General features: G+C 43.0%; 1 protein-coding gene across 2 annotated transcripts in view; it reads right to left on the bottom strand.

Moving 5' to 3' along the window:
• Nucleotides 1–228: 228 nt before the first annotated feature.
• The window catches only part of LOC127590793 (protein turtle homolog A-like), a 51,494-nt gene continuing 32,394 nt past the window's right edge, over nt 229–19,328 (bottom strand). Inside the window, exons 10-21 of one of the 2 annotated variants that reach the window (XM_052050227.1) lie at nt 17,536–17,676; nt 15,136–15,252; nt 13,142–13,292; nt 12,002–12,113; nt 10,688–10,878; nt 9,158–9,378; nt 8,027–8,111; nt 7,147–7,314; nt 6,890–6,926; nt 4,464–6,650; nt 4,214–4,287; nt 229–2,207 (exon numbers count right to left, since the gene is read on the bottom strand). In XM_052050227.1, the coding sequence (XP_051906187.1) occupies nt 2,044–2,207; nt 4,214–4,287; nt 4,464–6,650; nt 6,890–6,926; nt 7,147–7,314; nt 8,027–8,111; nt 9,158–9,378; nt 10,688–10,878; nt 12,002–12,113; nt 13,142–13,292; nt 15,136–15,252; nt 17,536–17,676 (3,648 nt within the window). In that variant the 3' untranslated portion in view covers nt 229–2,043. The remainder of the gene's footprint in view (nt 2,208–4,213; nt 4,288–4,463; nt 6,651–6,889; nt 6,927–7,146; nt 7,315–8,026; nt 8,112–9,157; nt 9,379–10,687; nt 10,879–12,001; nt 12,114–13,141; nt 13,293–15,135; nt 15,253–17,535; nt 17,677–19,328) is intronic. The other variant, XM_052050228.1, reaches the window with a different exon arrangement.

Below are 19,328 nucleotides of genomic sequence, written 5' to 3'. Positions count from 1 at the left end.
AAAGCTTTTTTTCTTTGCTTATTTGCATCATGTTTAATTGCACAATATCGCAACAAATTGCATTGTATCGTATCGGATCGCATTGATTTGAACTTAATGTGTATCGAATCGTATCACATCGTGACGACGGTGAAACGTATCGCATCGTATCGCCAGAAAATTCCATGTATTGTTTAAGTATCGCATCGCTGGCAGTGGATCGAGATGTGTATCGAATCGTCCTCAGTGCTGAGATTCACATCCCTACTGGTTGTAGTTTGTTTTCAGTTTATAACTATAACATGCACATTCACCAAATGCATTTCGCACCGAATAAATCGATCGGATGGGCAACGACAATCTTTCATTTCATCTTGAAATGAAATGTAAAGTCTGTCCCGAAGATGACTTCACATTGATGCAAGACGTATTGATGGGAAAACTTGATGAATAATCATTTCTGTGTACCAATTATTGCTGTCAGTAATATTTAAAGAATGTGGTTTCTTTGTGATACAACACAGTCTCCCATAATAGCTTTCTCTTCTTGTCTTTATGAGGAGCAATCCTAAGCAGAGCACTTCATTCCTTCCAATAAGTGAAGATAAGTGCACAAGTGGTCTTGCATTGAAGAACAAAGAAATTCTCTTCGGCAACAACATTCAAAGCAGCTTGATGGACAATTCGCTGCACTTTAAGAGCAAGATAGACATTTTACTCTCTGGTGTATTGCCAAATTTATAGGACATAGTTAATCTTTTATGAGAGGACGTGACATCGGTATTGGGAGATCTTTATGCTGGATTTACACTGATGGTCAGAGTGAGCAATTATGATTTAACGCCCACACCCGTTTCTTTTCCCTTTTCATCGACTTTCAAATGGCCCACATCAATATCGTTGTGTTAACATTTAATGAACCTCTGAAAAACCTCGCATGTGCTCAATATCCAAAACGCAGGTCAACGACTGCATGTCAGTCGACATCCGCTCGCGACGACACAGACGGAAGAAGAAATCATGCAAATCTTAAATTACATATTCTGTCTAGTAGAACTGGGCTCACCAGGGATTGTGGTGGTTAAATGCATCTGTAATACTCCCACCGACTGCGTCAGCAATTGTTTTCTTGATGTATTTCTTTGGGTAGTCACGCACGGGTCTGTTTCATTATGCCGAGACGGTGCCCTCCAATTGGCATTGATTCATGACTGATTCGCATTCACCTGAGACCTGAATCTTATCTGAGGATATCCATTTTCACGCGTATTAACCCATATTAGAATTGTGCCACATGGAAGGAAGCAATTGGAATGGAATGCCTTTAGACCAGGGATGTCAAACATACGGCCCGCGGGTCGGAACCGGCCCCCAAGGAGGTTCGATCCGGCCCGCTGCATCATTTAAAAGTGAAAGAAATGCATTAAAGACACATAATGAATATTTTAAATAAAATGCAATTCGTGTATTATCCGCTAGGGGGCACACTGTTTTGATCACAGTAGAAGACAACCATTGTTTTGATTGGGGAAGAAAACAGCATTCTCAGTCTGTTACCGAGATAGACCCAATGCAACAAATGATATGAAAGCGCCAATCAATGCTTCTTGAGACCAAAACAAAGAAAAGAGATGATATTTTGGTGACTCATAACACAGCATGGTATCATGTTACTGGTTTGGCCCACTTGACATCTACCGAGTCCGTATGTGGCCCACAATGTGAAATGAGTTTGACACTTTAGACAATGGAGTGTATGAATCCGATGAAAGTACACGCGACGGCACAGCCAGAAACACAAGATGGAGATTGATATCATATTTTTGACCCGCATCTCGCCACCGTGACAAGACTTTTGTCAAAGTATACAGAGGATGTGATGCATCAGCCAGTACACTAAATCGACTAGAACTATCTTGACTGGCAGAGGTGACAAACGCAAAAAAAACAACTCGGTCTCAAAAAACAAAAACAATGTTGAAGGAAAGAAAGAGCAGCTGAATCAGGTGCTTACGTTCTTGTCGCCTGGTGCGATCAATAATTGAATGACATACGATGACATTGTCAGAAAAGTACAGTGTCAGGTTGAGGCAATGCACAGCGGCTGCTTTGATGCCCCTGAAGGGAAGAGCTCCCATTGAAGTTCGTCAGGGGCTTAGTTGAAAACTCCATGCTGGGAGGGCTACAAAGTGCTGTAACGTTCCGTCGGTTCAATGAAGGAAGAAGGCCTGTGGGGAACAAGACACTTGAGATATTATCTTTCACTTCATCACATTTTAAAAAAAAGAATGGAACATCTTTAACTGGATTTCATCCAGAAATCCCACTGATGGAAATCTTTTTACAGCGTAAAGGCTCGGCTTGCATTTTTAAATCAGATGATCAAAAGAGTGAACGCTTGGCTCTTAATTCGATTGCAAGCACTCATGTCACCTTGCTAAAAGCACAACTGATTTACAGTCGTCGAGTAAATATTCCCATCTCCGGAATTCTATGAAAAGGAATTTCCTTCATCCATACCTATGCATTAACATTTTGACTACTATATTAGATTTTACAACTTACTTGACTGGAAATTCCACTATCCATAACCCGGATGGAGATGGAAGGCCGCGGGAGCTTAAACACACGCAGCGCCCACCCAATAAGACGGAAGACACGACGGACGACACGTTCATTTCGCCGTTTTCTATCATCGGATTCGAAACGACGCCGTGTAAGTGACTTTTTTTTGGCATGCATTTTACTGTAATTGCGAACGATTTTAACTGTATTTACTTACGTCCTGTAGATCGCGGCACTAGCTTAAAAAGCAGCGCCCACTCGACACAACGGGAGACACGATTGTTCGCTTCGCAGTTTTCTATCATCGAATCCGAAACGACGACGTGTAAGTGACTTTTTATTGCCGTGCATTTTACTATAATTGCGAAAGATTTTGACTTTATTCACTTACGTCCTGTAGATCATGGCATCGAAATGAAGAACAACCGAAAATAGACTCATTTTTTTTCCCCAAGACAGAAAAACAATCAACATTAAAATACTGTACGTACTGTACTGCGTTGTGTTTTTTTCAATACTCTACACCTGTACTGTATACTGTACTGCTGTTTTTGTTATATAAACAGTTTTTGGACAGTATATTTTTGCATTTCATTGCTTGTGTTGTTACACATGCATTTTGTCAACATACTTGCAGGTTCATAAAGGACATGTACCTTGCTCATTTCCCGAATAAAGAAATTCTGTTATAAGGACAGATTGGACAGCGCAAACATGTCCGTACTAGAGAATGTTTACTGTATTGACTATTTTCAGATTGACACTATTGAAGCTTCCTGAACTTGCAGCCGAAACCTTCAATTACAAAAATGTGTCACGTATTGCATCGGCATTCCATGTATTGCAGTGACAGGTACATAATTATGAATAACTTCATATATTAATCAAAAATATCCAAGTAACCTTATTATTATTATCATATCCTTTTCACAATAGACTCAGTTATTGGGGCGCAGTACTGTGGTGCCCAAGCGCAAGCCTGACCTTACTTGGCCCTGGTTACCAAGCGACTGAACTGAAATGTAATCAAGGAATGGAAAGCCCTGGCTTTGCCTTGAAGGATGAGGAGGAGACATGACAAGTGGTGCGTGTGTGCTCTTGCTTGGTGTATTTATTTTGTTAAAAATGCTAAAACGATAGTTAACGGTTTCAATGCTTTGTGAAAGGCTTGTTTTACAATACAAGTTTGGATCTCGAAAAAGGACAAGGCTACCACCAGGTCACTCGATAAAGCAACCGGTGCCGGATTGCAGCGCTGAGCTGAATAGAAAATGTACAAATGTCGCACTAAATTACTATCATTAATATGCAGTACTACTATTATGAGATAAATTGTACTCACTGATGGTGCTATAAACATTTTGATGCTGTTCGTCTATTGCTGACCTATCATTATTGAAGCTTGCGTTAAATACTGGCATAATTGTTTGGGGGAAAAATTGCTACTTCATACCATCTTCCAAACACAGAGCATTTTTTTTTCAATTTCCAAAATTTCAACTATGATCGCAGTTTTTACAATTCCCTACCCTCGCTCTCTCTGATCCTGTTTAGGTCAAGAGTACAATACATCTTTCATTTCTTCATCATTATTCATCTGAAACAGACAAGCCTTTGTGCAGTATTTTTTTGTTGTTTTTTTTTACAAACACACAAAAAAATGCCTCACCATCACGGTTTCCTGACTGTGAACAGATATCAGCCTCATCCCACTCGTAGTTCTCATCAACGGAGGGCTTTCTGCTGGAGATGGAGAACATAGAATCTTTTCAATCTCACCATGCGCTTATGCACGCCTGTAGAGCCTGTACTGAATTCTTTTCACATTATTAGGCTAACACGAAAAGCCTTGCATCAATTACATAAGATACGCTACACAAGCAAGCCCCCGCCCCACCATATTATTTATTAGGTCTTACCTGTGACCCTTTTCCATATGGTGACCGTGCATATCCACTGTGCTAGACTGGCCGTCCTCCTCTACCGTTTCAGGTGAGCTGGTGGTCTTCGTAGACAAATGACTTAAAGACAAGCGCCGGTTTGCAGGTTCCATGCTCCCTCGGCCACTGCTTGCAAAACTACTGTAGCTGCTTCCACAATCAGGTACTTCCTCATGGACTTCTGCCTCCAAATCTAGTGTGCCTCGGTTTTTGTGTGGCTTGTTGTCATCGGCTACCAAATTCATAGTTGAGCCCGAGTAGCCCAGTGCATTTTTTATGCCCTCCTGATATTCATCAGGCCATGTAGCATCTCTTAATTTGTGGTCAGCAATAACAATCGGTTTCTGTATTCGCCTTCGTGGCTTGCTCATAGGACGATACATGCCAGGAGGTAAGTGGTACGTAGTTTGACTCCCTGAAGGGACATTTGCAGAATTTTGGGGGATTGATTGATCAGTGCGCAAAGTGTCTGGGTTCAAGGCGGAGGAATCAGATTGTTTTTCTCGGCTTAAAGACTCTATCCATGCATCAGGGGTCAGGAAATGCGTATCGTTTTGTCTTCTTTTGCCTAGGTTGTGCCTTTGCTGCTTGGAGTCCCATGGTTTTGAACCGTGGCTCACAGCTCTACGCAGTTGCGGCTCTGAAGATTTAGCTTGGTCGTGAAAGCTTGTGCTCCTCCTCATTTCTTCACTCCGGCCTTGGCGAGGGCATCCTTCTGGTACTTGAGAGGTGAATCCGTGGTGCGCCATTGGCTTTTTTGCAGGCTCCGTGACACACGCTTCAAATGCTGGCTCGTCCACACTCATCTCTATACCCATATTCTGCTTAGTGGGCTCGGGGATCTCTTCCTCCGCATCTTTGTAGCCTGGGCCTGCATCAAGAGTCACATTGGATCTTTCGCCATATATGCGGCAATGAAGAGATGGATTGTGTTGTCTCAATGTCTCAGAGGAGGATACGTTTGTTTGCATTTCGGAGAATGTGGATGGCGGTACATCATCATAGCCCTGTGGTGTTTCCCGTACCTTTCCGTGTCTCATTGTTTGGGAGAGATGTGGGGGTGTTAATCTCTTATTGGCAGAGTGGTCTGCTCCCTCACATTTGAGGGGGATCTCTGCGGTTGAGGATGGAGGAGGATGTTGGTGAGCAGCATTTAGAAAAAAGGAATTCGGAGGAGTGGAAGGACCGGAACCTGACCTGCCTGTCATCATTGTGGGAAAATCATCGGCAGTTGAAGAGCAAGGACTTGGAGACAGACCAAAGCTTTCTTTGTAGCTCTGCCTGTGCCTGCATGGCAAGGTGTGGCTCCCGTATCCCTGAAAAAGCTCATCATCACCATTCTCTCCCTTCTCAGCCACCGACTTTTCTCTTATTATTTCTTCTTTAGAGCATCTGTACGCTCTGTATTTCTGGAGTTCCTTTGCCAGTTCTTCCCTCTCCTGAGCTAATTTCAGGCAGTGACTCAGGTTTCCCCTCTCTCGCTCGTGCTCCATTTGGAGAACCAGCGTGCTGGCTGTGGTTGAAGGCTGGCCCAGGCCTGACCGTATATGTGGCAGCACTGGAAATGTGGGGGAGATTGCTCTTTCGCGATGACGAATATGGGGTAAACTACCATTGGAGCGCATACTCTTCAAGTCAGGAAAGCCGTCATAATTTCCCTTATGGTTGAAGATTCCTGGATCCAGATGCCGGGTAATGTCCCAGGTTTGCCTTGACGTATTCGATTCAGATTGTTTGCAGGGAGCAAGATCCACAGAAAGAACGAATGGTGGATTTTTACTGTCACGCTGCTCCGAGCATAATGGCACAGACTTTTGGACTTGAAAAGGATGGTTGTATTTTGTACTTTTCATGTTTTGAATATTTAGCGTGTCATATGGCGGTATTACAAAGCGCCCATCTGGACTTCTGGTGATCAACTCAACAGAAGGAGAAACGGGGCATGATTTTAGACACAGAAATTGATTTGGGCTTCTTCTGTTCTTAGAGAGGAGCTGCTGCTTGTGATGTCGAGTCTCACTGTTGAAAGAGGAACAATCTGTGTTTGAGGAGGCGGGGGAGGAGGAGGAGATTTTCATGGTAGAGGAAGTGATGGGATAGAGAGCACTGGCTGGAAGTAGGCTTTTCTTCAACACAGTGTCTGCACTGCCGGAGTCTGAAATATTTCTGTGAGTGAGAGCAAGGACGAAGGGTGCGAGAAGAAAATAGTTAGACAAGGCAGAGGTGTGTCAGATGCAGAGAAAATAACAGGGGGTGAGAATAAATGAGTTGAACACAGAAATAAAGACCTCGGTATATTTTAAAACAAATTCCCTGACACTGTGAACATAATTTTAGTAGAAAAAAATCAGAAGGGATAGAATGGGCAATGGGAGGCAAATTGAGGACATGTTCAATGTACTTACATTGACGGTGAGCGCTTATAGATGGCAGGGGGAGGTTCTGGAAGGGGGGGGGGGTGGGGGTGGGGAAATTGGATCTGACTTATTGCAGGGTCCAAACACATTGACCAAAGAATTAATACAATTGACCCTAAAAATGATATCAATGGTTATCGGCACAAAGTTTAGCAACCACTAAGTAAGCAGTCATGCTATTGAGTGTCCCAAGCAATGCGGCAAGGCATTCGGATCCTTTATGGTACTGGAAAAGATCCACTTACCATTCTGCTTCTTTTGGTTTCGTAGGTTCCTCCTGCGACTGATGAGGCAGGCGGACCCCAACAGCAAGACCAGCGCCAAACACATAAAACCCACTCCACCTAGAATGCCGGCCAGTAACGGTTCTGGAGACTCGAGCAGTCTGGATGACGAAGGGTACATCTCCATTCCTGTCACGACATATTCATTTGTCAATGCAGATCAAAGCCAGCTAATGATAGCAGTCTCCTAAAACCCGGCTAGACAGTTGGTCAATCAATCTTGCTCTGCTTTCAGTTGCGATGAATGAGGCTGATCCGAACGTGATCAGACAAATCCATTTCCTTTGAAGGATTAGAACCAACAGCGACAAACAAGGTTTCAATGCATCGATGTCAAAAAGGAAGTTATTGTGGAGGGTACAATGGCAGATACCAAAATTATTTTAAAAAAGAGCGCGCGCGGGAAGCTTGACTTGATGAAAAGTATGTTTGGACCGCAAACGCTATGTCGTTTATTTAAACGGCTTTCAAACTTGAACCCACGTTGCCCCACTCCTTTTTGCCTGTGGGTGAAGAAATAGCTTCCCCCACTCTGCATAAAATTTGCGAGAATGCATCGCTCGCTCCTGTCTTTCTTCCGTATATAATGAAACATTAATGTCACATTACCAACAAGATACAGAACAAAATGCGGCAAACATAATAGCGATAATTCTCTCAATAAATTATCAGTGTTGCAAGTTTTATCGTTCAAGATTAGAATGGGCAACATTCCCTGGAGCCCTGCTCTAATATCTGGGAAACGTAGCGACAGGACAGGGATAGAAATTGAGCTTGACTGAGTGGATTAAAACACGAGGTGGGACAAGGATGTGAGGGGCAAGGTTGCTCCAACACCTACCCATGGTGGAGACATTGAGTGATGGACTGGGCTCGCTCAGCAGCTCACCGCGTCGAGTTAGCAGCCTCAGCTCATGTACGCAATCCTGAGACCAACACACGGATGCGTGCGCGCATACACACACACACACACACACACACACACACACACGCGGGATGAAACCTCACTTTGTCAACACAACCGTGCTTGCAATGCTAATGAAGTTGATTTGAATTTGACTAGAGCTATAGAAGAGACCAATAGAAAGCGGCACAGAGAGGGGAAAAAAACGGTGCACAAAGATTGATAGAAGACAAGATTAATTGAACGAGTGATGTCTCTGAGCGTGGATAATTGAGAGTCTACAAAAAGGAAAATTCGTAGCAGTAGTATGTAGGTAGGCTTCTGTAAGTGGAAGGAGAATCTCGGATTTATATTTTAGGAAAGGAGCAAAGACGATGGACAATATTTTTCAGTCTGTAATCAGACAGTCAGAATTTTTTTTAATTAATTTAAGGACTACTTTGTCAGGTGTGTTTCTTTGGACCTGTTATGAATTTGGACTAAAAGTTACCGCGAAGTAAGCAGACTCGCATTCGAAAGCAGAAAAGACACCAGCTGTGTCCCATTACTTTTGTCCAGTGTTTCATGGATGTTCACCGTCATGCCAGTCAGAGATGGCTCAGCGGAGATGAGGGAGCAGAACAAATAATAATAGTGTATTTGAGGTCATATTCAGGCTTTCTGATATGTAATTAGTTGTCATTGATTTCCCATGATCGGTGTGGGTTTCTTAAACTGCTGGTGAGTCATTTGGTCAGGGAACCAAGGAATGGTGCTGCACACTTATTCCCCCCCCCCTCCCCCTCTCTTTATTACTCCTCATTCTTAAAGTTTTAGGGATAATAGAGGAATAATGTTATATCATTCTGAAGTAAACGAAGGAACACAAGGTCGGAGAGATTTTTTTTTTGTGACTGTGGGTGAGGAAGGAATGATAAGTGCGCGAAGCTAAGGTTTCATTAATGGGTGCCCTCTGCAGTCATTGCCAGCTCTGACTAAAATAGACTCATTCGTTAAATCAAATCAAATCAAACTAACTCGAAACAGGGTACGCAAAACAATGGACGAACAGGGTGAAAACCTTTTTACCTTTTGCAGACCTGGAATGAGTATCTCGCGGCTGTGGGCACTAATATCTTCATCCAAATTGATCCACGCCCCTTGCTCGGCGACTCTGGACTGAAGAACAAACCCTGTGACGGCTAAGGCTTGGGCTTGTGGGAGGAGCCAGTGCAGAACAACACCTGTTGGGCCCAAATTGGCTGACAGCGAGGAAGGCGGCTGGAGCTGACTTCTGCTTGGTGAAGGATCTGACATAAGAAAGGTGACAAAAAAAGAGTTGCTGTTAATTAGCCACATGCACCAAAGTGGTAAATCCGACTCACAGCGCAAGAAATTGTTGCGCTGCTGTGAAATATTGAATGTTTAAGGGGAGTCGGGGCCAGATCGAAGGACAGTGGGAAATGGATGATGACTCATCATGAAGTTGCCCAGACTAATTACCAAAGATGGTCGTCCAATATTGTATTTTATATGCCAACAGCAAAAAGTGGCGTCAAACTGCACTTTGTCGTACTGAGAACTGTTTGTAATATTTTCGGTTCCCTAGGAGCATATTAAAACATTAGATGCATATCTCGATGCTACAAACTACAATAACAACAATGCGGTATTGCAAATTTAATACTGACAATTTAGGGACTTGCTTTAAGGTAATTCTGATTTTCGTCCACTGGGAAGCAGAGCAAAACATGCCCCCGCCCCAATTTTAAAAAAGTTTGCTGGAAACACAGAATGATTTCAAGAAAGGTGCGTCAACACAAAGACACTTGCGTTGACTTGAGTGTATCAACACCGTTAGTCAAGTGATTCAGCAAATTTATACAATTATATTTATAATTAGAATTATTGCTTCAATCATTTTCCACACCGCTTGATCATCACTAGGATCGCAGGGGGTGCTGGAGCCTATCCCAGCTGTCTTCGGGCAGTATAGGGGAGGAGACACCCTGAATCGGCTGCCAGCCAATCGCAGGGCACACAGAAACGAACAACCATTCACGCTCACACTCACACCAAGGCCGCCCTAATTATAATTATTAATTATATATAGGCGGCCTGGTAGTCCAGTGGTTAGCACATCGACTTCACAGTGCAGTGATACCGGGTTCAATTCCAGCTCCGACCTCCCTGTGTGGAGTTTGCATGTTCTCCCCGGGCCTGCGTGGGTTTTCTCCGGGTACTCCGGTTTCCTCCCACATTCAAAAAAACATGCATGGCAGGCTGATTGAACACTCAAAACTGTCCCTAGGTGTGAATGTGGCTGTGCGTGGTTGTTCGTCTCTGTGTGCCCTGCGATTGGCTGGCAACCGATTCAGGGTGCCCTCCGCCTACTGCCCGAAGTCAACTGGGATAGGCTCCAGCGCCCCCCGCGACTCTCGTGAGGATAAAGCGGTTCGGAAGATGAATGAATAATTATATATATTTATAATCGTGGCAGAGGGTTGGGCATGAAGAGATAATATAGTGTGATAATGATGATGTTAGGAGATTATTTCTTTCTTTATTTTTCAAGATGCATCCAGTAAAATCTAAGGAGAACATGAAGAGGATACTGACCTAAGGTTCGCGCTGTGGTAATTTCGCTAAAAGGTCCCGCGCCAACCTTGTTGTGAGAGAGGAGGCTGAATTGATACTCAGTAGCAGGAGACAGGCCTGTCACCAGCAAGGTGGTGCCGGAATTTGAGGGCACAGGCACAGAGAACCACTCCTGCTTGCCTTCATTATCACGCGCTGAAATCTTTTTAACCCTGCAGAAGGAACGAGAGCGAGAGGCGAGATGTGAAGACAAAAGAGGGGACGAGGCAATTCCCGGAGTCTGCTTTTATGAAACATGACAGAAAAGTGGGTTTCATTAATCATTCATATTCATCACCAGCTCAAAAATTGGTTTCAAAGACAGCACTGATGTATTGCGACTAATGAGCGTGCCACTCCAATTAGAGTGATTGTCGTTATCTCCGGCAGAGCAGGGGTCCTGCATATCTATTTTATACAGTGCAAATTTGTTTGACACCTGAGGCAAAAAAAAAAAAAAGATGAGAAAAGAGAACAAGATTCACCTATCCACAACTGAAAGCCCCTTTGAAAATTATTAATGTAAGTCTTAAAATATGGCTTGAATGTCCTGGCTTTAAGTAATATCTTCTTTTATTCGAGAGGTCAAAATATTCATTTATTAATGTGGTGAATTTAATTTTAAGTCCCTGGTTTAAGTGAAGAAAACCAAAAGCTCCAAAAGGTACCTTAGTCATCATTCTTTGACTTCTCAGACATTTGCATTATGGTCTTGCTTGAACTCCGTTTTATGTCTGCAACGCAGCGATATTTTGGAGAGGGCCTTTCTTCATGGCACAAGTTCAGTTCAAGACGATGGTATATTCTTCTATTCTAATTCATATGTACAGTATATAATAACACACCCATTTTATATACGACTCATCCTCGTTTGGTTTCCTGGGCACACTGGGCTGGCTGGTCGCGCAAAACCCTTTGAGCTCACTCGAAACAAATCATACTTGATCGCCTTTTATTACCATTGATATGGAACAGACTGCAAACCAAACCGATCAATTTCCTTCATGCGTGAATTTCCTCGCCACTGTATAAGCCCTGATTCATACAATCATATATTGTACAAACAGTACATTGTCTTATCAGTCCCCTCTTACTGTCGCTACATTATGACCACTGAATGATAAAGCTGTGTTCTGTAGTGATTTTTAATTTTTTTTTTTTTTTTGCTAGCTGCCATGACGTGATAACAGATAAATTAATTCCTCATCCTAAATATCAATAGAGTACCACCAACACCGTCGGTGGCTGCCATGGTTACGGCCCGAGCAAAAAAAAAAAGGGAGGCTTTACACCTACCAAACTGAAAATGTCTGCGCTGAACCTCCATCAAAGCCTTCCACCCAGGATACATTGGCCTGCGTCATCCCCGGAGAGACGGACAGGGATGTCGCTACATGGGGGCTGGTGCCTGCGATGAGAAGAACAGAGACTTGAAGTAGATTGAACAGAAAAAAAAGCCTGTCTCAGATTGGAGCGTCTTTAGCATCTGGAAACAAAGTGGAGGCGCAGGCGTTCGGCTTGAGCGGTGCTTTCACAGGCATGCGCCCTCACAAAACAAGGCATTATAGCTAACACAGCAGAAACTATGTCTAAACTCCCTGGCATGGTACACGAAAAATATGTCTCTAAGTCTTACAAGACCTTGAGTGGTCATTTAAATTGACATCATGCATACAACATAACAGCTCAGTTCAAATAAATAACTGCATGTGTATATCTTTTGCTTTTTCTTTGTGTTTAGTGTGTGTGTGGGTGGGCGGGGGGGGGGGGGGCGTATTCTAAAATGTAGACCAGCCTCAATAGTAGTGTTAAGTAAAGAATAATATGAGAAAAACCAGAAGTTACCCGTTTCCAAACTAGAAAATAAACCTGTTCGAAATATGTATCGAAAGGTAAAGCAGCACGACTTGGCTATACAGTAGATAGGTTGTATGACAATTAAAATCTGAAAGCATCTTTGAGTAGTTGCAACATCCATATATAAAACCAATTCATTACGTTTTTACACAGTGGTTACGGGTACTTATAAATATTGCCTGTGCTGTGTGTTACAGTTTTTATAATGGCAACGTGACCCGGAAACAAATCAGAGGTCGGTTACAGTCCCTAAAGCAATTGAGTTATTGCTTCAACTGTGTGTGTTTTGGGGCTGGAAAAGATGAGGGCAAAAGTTGGTCCCAAAAAATGGAATGTAAAAAGAGCACAGTTATGTACACTAGTTTTGCCACATTATTAAGTTGACTTAGCGCACACTGCCACATTCGGCTTCCAGCCACTGTTGCACATTTTGGCCAGCCACTTCACCAATAAACTGAATTATTGAGGTTGTAGTCTGCAGTGATGCTGAACCGAAATGCCATTATGTTGGAAGGCATCATTTATCGTGAACACAATAAGAAACACGTTTTTTTTAAAACGCCTTCAATTTGGACTCACCCAAGACAAAGATTTGAGTGAAGGCTTTTACAAGGGCCACACGGTTAGAAAGACTGCATTCCCACATGCCGTGGTGGTCCTTTGCGAGGGGCCGCAGCAACAGCGAACCGTTGTGTGTGACGGAATAAGCTCTGTGACGAGCCAGGTCAACCTTAAAAAAAAAAAAAAAAAGAGATTGAAGAATGCAACTCTTAACAACCCATACGTGCTGTGTGTCATTGTGTAACTGAGAGCATTTGCTTAAGAGAAAGAGTGGCATAATAGAACCAGTAGATGAATGCCTTTGTAACCATACATTGATTTGCAGCCTTCCTACCAGAGTCTGAGGAGTTATTTCTGTAATTCATGTGTACCGTAATCAAAAAAACAGATGTTCTGTTATAGTCAAGTATTATCCGGTACCTCGATTTGCTCGTATGCAAGCTCAAAAATTGAATTATCTGCATAGTCATTTGATAGTTTGGGATTTCCCAAGGCCCACGACCCTCCAGTGGATAAAGTGGTTCAGGTAATGAATGGATGGATTTCTTAAGTTCAGACGTGTCTGTTTTTGTGTGGAAAGAGAAGTTGTCTCACCTTGCTAACAGTTTTGGCTGTCAACACTCAAGCCTACAGATTTGAAAAGGGAGCTACGACAAGCCCCTTTTTACATGCCTACGGCACCACTAAGCTAGGTGGGTCATGTCGTTTTGTGCATTTCATGTGTGTGTGTGCACGATAAAAAAAACAATCAAATATTATACATTGATAGCACAAGCTTTGGTGTTGAAAAAACAATAAAGCTCATAAAAAGGGGTTGAGAAATGAGCAAGTTTTAATTTTAAGGGACTTAATTTCAACCTCCATATGACCTTTGACGGGAACGTTGACATCCCTAATATGGCCACAACTTGGGCACGACGTTAGTCGGCTGCTACGGCCTGCTAGCATATCTACTTTTCATATCTATATTAAACATGAAGAGAAAATTAAGACCCAGATAGGCGCAGCATTCGACTGAGTGTTATAAATACAACAATGTGCTGACAAAGACTTCTTGCCATCTGAGGAATCAACCATTGTTATTCAAAACATGGATATTCAAACAATTTGTGGACGTTTAGCGACGTTTGGGACAAAACCGCTCGCAAAACTGTCATGAGTCTTTCTGAACCGAAGGGTGTCCTAGGTGCGAGTACACGTGTGCATGCCTGCCCTGCCAATGGCTCATTAAATCATATGAGGATGTTGTGATCACTTTGCAGATACTGTACTTTGATAACTGTAGCACTTAGAAAAGTCATATTGGGCTCAAAGGATAAACAAAGAGTAAACCCTGAATCCAAAAACGCACGTGTCAGTTTCTTAGTTTCATGGGGGAATTATGTGGATCGATAGCATTAGTTGTGAAATATCATATTCATACTTTACTAGGTTTTTCTTTTTGTATTCCAGAGAAATGACAGCAATCCTGCTAATTGTTGAATCAACCAACAATCTTATATTATGATGAGCAGCAGACCGGATTGAACATTGGGTCATGAGGTTATACGTGACTGCTATCTTTCAAAGTTATCTTCCTCACGCACTAAAAATATATTATGATCACTGTGGCTATTAAATCTGGTCCCCATAGAATGTGTTAATTAGTGCAAGGCAGATTCAAGGGGAAGTGGAACATCGAGTTGCTTGTAATGTGCTGAGTCCTATTACGGCAAATTGACTTTTTAATTCTTTGTTTACAAATATTTGGGTCTCGGAGTGCCTGCCCACTCATCAAGTGTGAAATTACACAACCAAGTTGGTCTCTTGTTATCTGCCTATTTTTTGTGAGCAAGAGATTTGTAACCCACTGTTTCACACCATTGTAATTTACATGATGGCTGCCCCCATACCAACTTTCTGTTTTGAACAGATCAATGTCAGAGAGAGAACTGGTTTGAATCGTGCAGAGGGAATAAGCTACATAATGTCTTCTTTCAAGAGTGTCTACCCCCTCTTCAGTTTCAATTTACCTTGGTCCAACTGACTTTAACTGTGGAGTCGTCATTGCCTTGACACGGGATAAGCAAGGTTCGACCAACCTTCTGTTTGTACTGCTTTTCTGGAGTGATGCTGAACGATGGGGGGTCCTGTGAATTGTACAAGCAATACATCAGAATCATGGCACTTGCACCGGTGCCAAGACCGCATACGAAGGCAGGATTAATTCCGCTTTAGACAAGATTATTTTAATAACAGAGGGATTAGCCACACAATTAACTCCCTAATAGTGCAACTAGGGCGGCACGGTGATCGACTGGTTAGCACGTCCGCCTCACAGAGGTATGGGATTTGATTCCAGCCCCGGCCTTCCTCTGTGGCATTAGGCATATTCTCCTCGTGCCTATGTGGGTTTTCTCTAGGTACTCCAGTTTCCTCCCACATTTCAAAAACATGCATGGTAGGTTAGGTACTTGAACACCCTAGATTGTTCTGAGATCTGATTGTGAGCATGAATGGTTGTTTGTCTTATGTGTGCCCTGCGAATGGCTGGCAACCAGTTCAGGGTGCACCCCACCTACTGCCTGAAGACAGCTGGAATGGGCTCCAGCTTGCCCCGCGACCCTTGTGAGGATAAAGCGGATCAGAAAATGGATGGATGGATAGTGCAACTATCATTGTGGTTTAGAGCCGGCTGCCATTACTTCCAGAGTTGTAAAGACCTCGACGTGAAGGTCAACAAAATGCCGTTTATGAGTCAGTGTGACAGATGCCATTTCGGCAGGACAACTAGAGAGTGGTCAACAAGAACATATTTGTTCAAATTCATTGGCGGTCGGAATTTTAAACACATTTACTTTCCATGATTTTATTCCATATTTTAAAACCATATATACAGTACTAAAGATGAATCACTTTTGAATAATAATGTGTAGTGATTTTCTTTGCCACAACAACACCAAAAAATAAGGTAAGATACAATTTTTCAGCCTGGCATCGGCATGGAAGACGCCATTATCTACCTCCTCCACTCAGTGCCGTCACACTTGGAGAAGGCTGGGAGCACTGTGAGAATCATGTTCTTTGATTTCTCCAGTGCCTTCAACACCATCCAGCCCAATTTGCTGGGAGGCAAACTGCAGAACGCCGGAGTGGACCACCATCTCACAGCATGGATCATAGACTACCTCACAAATCGGCCACAGTACGTGAGATTGCAGAGCTGTGAGTCGGACCGGCTTCTCTGCAGCACTGGAGCGCCGCAGGGGACTGTTCTGGCTCCATTCCTGTTCATCCTCTACACCTCGGACTTCAGACACGTCACTCCAAACTGCCACCTTCAGAAGTTCTCCGATGACTCTGTGATTGTTGGCCTCATTACAGAAGGGGACGATCGGGAGTACAGGGGACTGACAAAGGACTTTGTGGACTGGTGCCAGCAGAATCTCCTCCAGATCAACCCTAGGAAAACTAAGGAGTTGGTTGTGGATTTCTGCAGGAAAAAGTCCTCACCAGCACCGATGAACATCCAGGGTATGGACATAGAGAGGGTGACCTCCTACAAGTACCTTGGTGTTCTTCTGAACAACAAACTGGACTGGTCTACAAACACGGACACCCTGATTAGGAAAGGACAGAGCCGCTCTCCCTACTCAGGAAACTTCTTTTGGGTCTTTTGGGTTTCAGGGGTCACTCCTTAAGACGTTCTAAAACTCGGTGGTGGCCTCGGCCATCCATTATGGCATTGTCTGCTTTCTCAGGCAGCATCTCAGCCCGGGACAGAAAGAGACTGGAGCGACTGGTCAGTTCTGTCCTGGGTTGCTCCCTTGACACTCTGGAGGAGGTGGGCAACAGAAGGATGCTAACTAAGCTAAAAGCTATGATGGCCAGTCCCTCCCACCCCCTCCAGCCCGCCCTGACAGCACTTGGTAGCACCTTCAGCCAGAGACTGTTACACCCGCGCTGCAAGAAGGAGAGATACCGACGCTCGTTTCTACCGACTGCTGTCAGGCTGATAAATAAAAAATAACAATAACAATAACAATAATAATAATAATAATAATAATTAAATGATGTGAAGGAAAATTGTAAATAGTACTGTGATTTATCCATTTTGTGTTCATATTGCATTTAATTGAAAGATGTTTGTTGTTTTTTTCTCTTTCTTCTTTCTACATACATTCTTGCTGCTGGAGGCTGTAAATTTCCCCAGTGTGGGAGGAATAAAGGATATCTTATCTTATCTTATCTTATTTTTCTATCAAACTATACAGCACGATGATCATGAGCATGCTTTCAGGTGGACTCAGTCAACTGTGTTACAAAATCACAATTCATCACCCGGGAAAGCGCTGCTCACACATTCGAGACAGGTTGCAATAAGCAAAGATGTTAAATACTGTACATGACAAATCACTTGTGTGCACACTAACCTGCAGAATGACCTGTGTTGGACCAGATTGTCCCATGCTGCCATAGTTGTTGAATGGGGTACAGGTAAACACTCCCTCTGCATCATCATTGATCGTGGCCATCAGCAAATTGCCTTCGGGTGTCACGGTCCACCCTGGATACTGTTAGAAAAACACAGCACGCTGAAAAGAACCACCAGGTACCATTCACTCCAGCAGTTACCTTGCCCCTTTTAGCATTTTCTGAAATGTTACTGCAATCATTATACAAGCACTTAGCAAGGACCGTATTTTCCGCACTATAAGGCGCTTCAGAGGATAAGACGCACCTGCAATGAATGGCCAATTTTAAAACTGTTATTATATATAGGGCGCAGCGCATTATCAGGCACATAGAATATAGAAGCTAAAATAGTGGCTGTGTTGTGTTATGCATCCATGAGCTGGAGCTACGCTAAAGTGAATACAATACAATACAGCTTTATTTATATAGAGCTTTCACAACTGCTGCAGCTGTAACAAAGCACTTTACAGAACATTTAAAATGCTACGTCGAAAGAATCAGAATATTGATCCATATATAAGGCGCATCAGATTATAATGCGCACCGTTAGCTTTTGAGAAAATCAAATGCTTTGCGGTGTGCCTTATAGTGCGGAAAATCCGGTAAATGTTTTGATGTTTATTTCTTTATGGAAAAAAAATGTAAGAATTAAATAACTTGAATAAAACATCCTGGAAGTAGGCGATGGTAAAGGATCATCTCTGCTGCGCACTCATATAGTCATTAAAATTAAAAAGTATGCAGACACTTTGTAAAATCACACACAAATTGTAATATATGTCATCTTCATGACTACATTGGTAGAATGTTATAAAATCCCTTAATATTAACCTTATATTGGTACTATTATTGCTTAAGATCGTCATTTAAATGAGTTCATCAGTTTGATGCCAATTCATTGTTGTTGGTCTTGTGGCTTTGCACAAAAGCCGAATGTCTGACGAGCTAGTTCTTAACCACTAATAGAAAAAGCACTTAACATCTGCTACTGGGAAGGCCTTCAATTGTCCTTCCCCTGTGTCTCCGACTTTTGTGAAGTTTTCATTGACGTCATTATGCTATTACCGCAGAACCATCCGCATGAGTCTTTGACAGGTGTGTGGCTGATAATCCGAATGATTGTGACGGCGCTGTTCGAAGTGAGATAATTAGAGGTAGTGCGGCTCCACATGACTTCGTTACACACTGCAGGAAATATACTGTATCAAATTTCATGTGCCATGTCATGTCCACTGACGTGACTTTCTGTCTAAAATAGCGGCCTAATTTACACAAAGTTTGTGCATGCAAGAGTGGTCGCAAAGCAAGCGCGAACAGATGAAGAAGCTGACCTACTAATAGTGATGAGCAGGCCGGTCCCAAAGGTGCTAAATTGCTGCACAGTTTGTCTTGCGTGTGATTTATGAAACCTGAGATTCATGGCTGTGGTCGATTTTGCGTCTGTCAATTACGCAATGGAACGGCAAGGTGCAAATAAGCCAGCAAAGTGGTGCCAGCGTAGCATGGACAAAATGAAAAAAAGTGGGGAGAACTTTACTGCAGGCATTTCTGAACATTGTGACAATTGGTGCTTGCCGGTTCCAGAGCAGCTTTCCACGTGTGCTCTCCTAATTTTTAAACGCAAAGGAGGGGCTCATACATCCATTTGCCACACACACAGGGTGAGTTAAATCTCCAAAAAATGGTTTAAGCAGTTGTTGGCCTCCACAAAATGCTCGGAGTAATAGATTTCCTTTCTGTAACTCGGTAA

The sequence above is a fragment of the Hippocampus zosterae genome, chromosome 18 (genome assembly GCF_025434085.1).
Source record: "Hippocampus zosterae strain Florida chromosome 18, ASM2543408v3, whole genome shotgun sequence".
Taxonomy (NCBI): Eukaryota; Metazoa; Chordata; class Actinopteri; order Syngnathiformes; family Syngnathidae; genus Hippocampus; species Hippocampus zosterae.
This window is presented reverse-complemented; position numbering and strand designations above follow the sequence as displayed.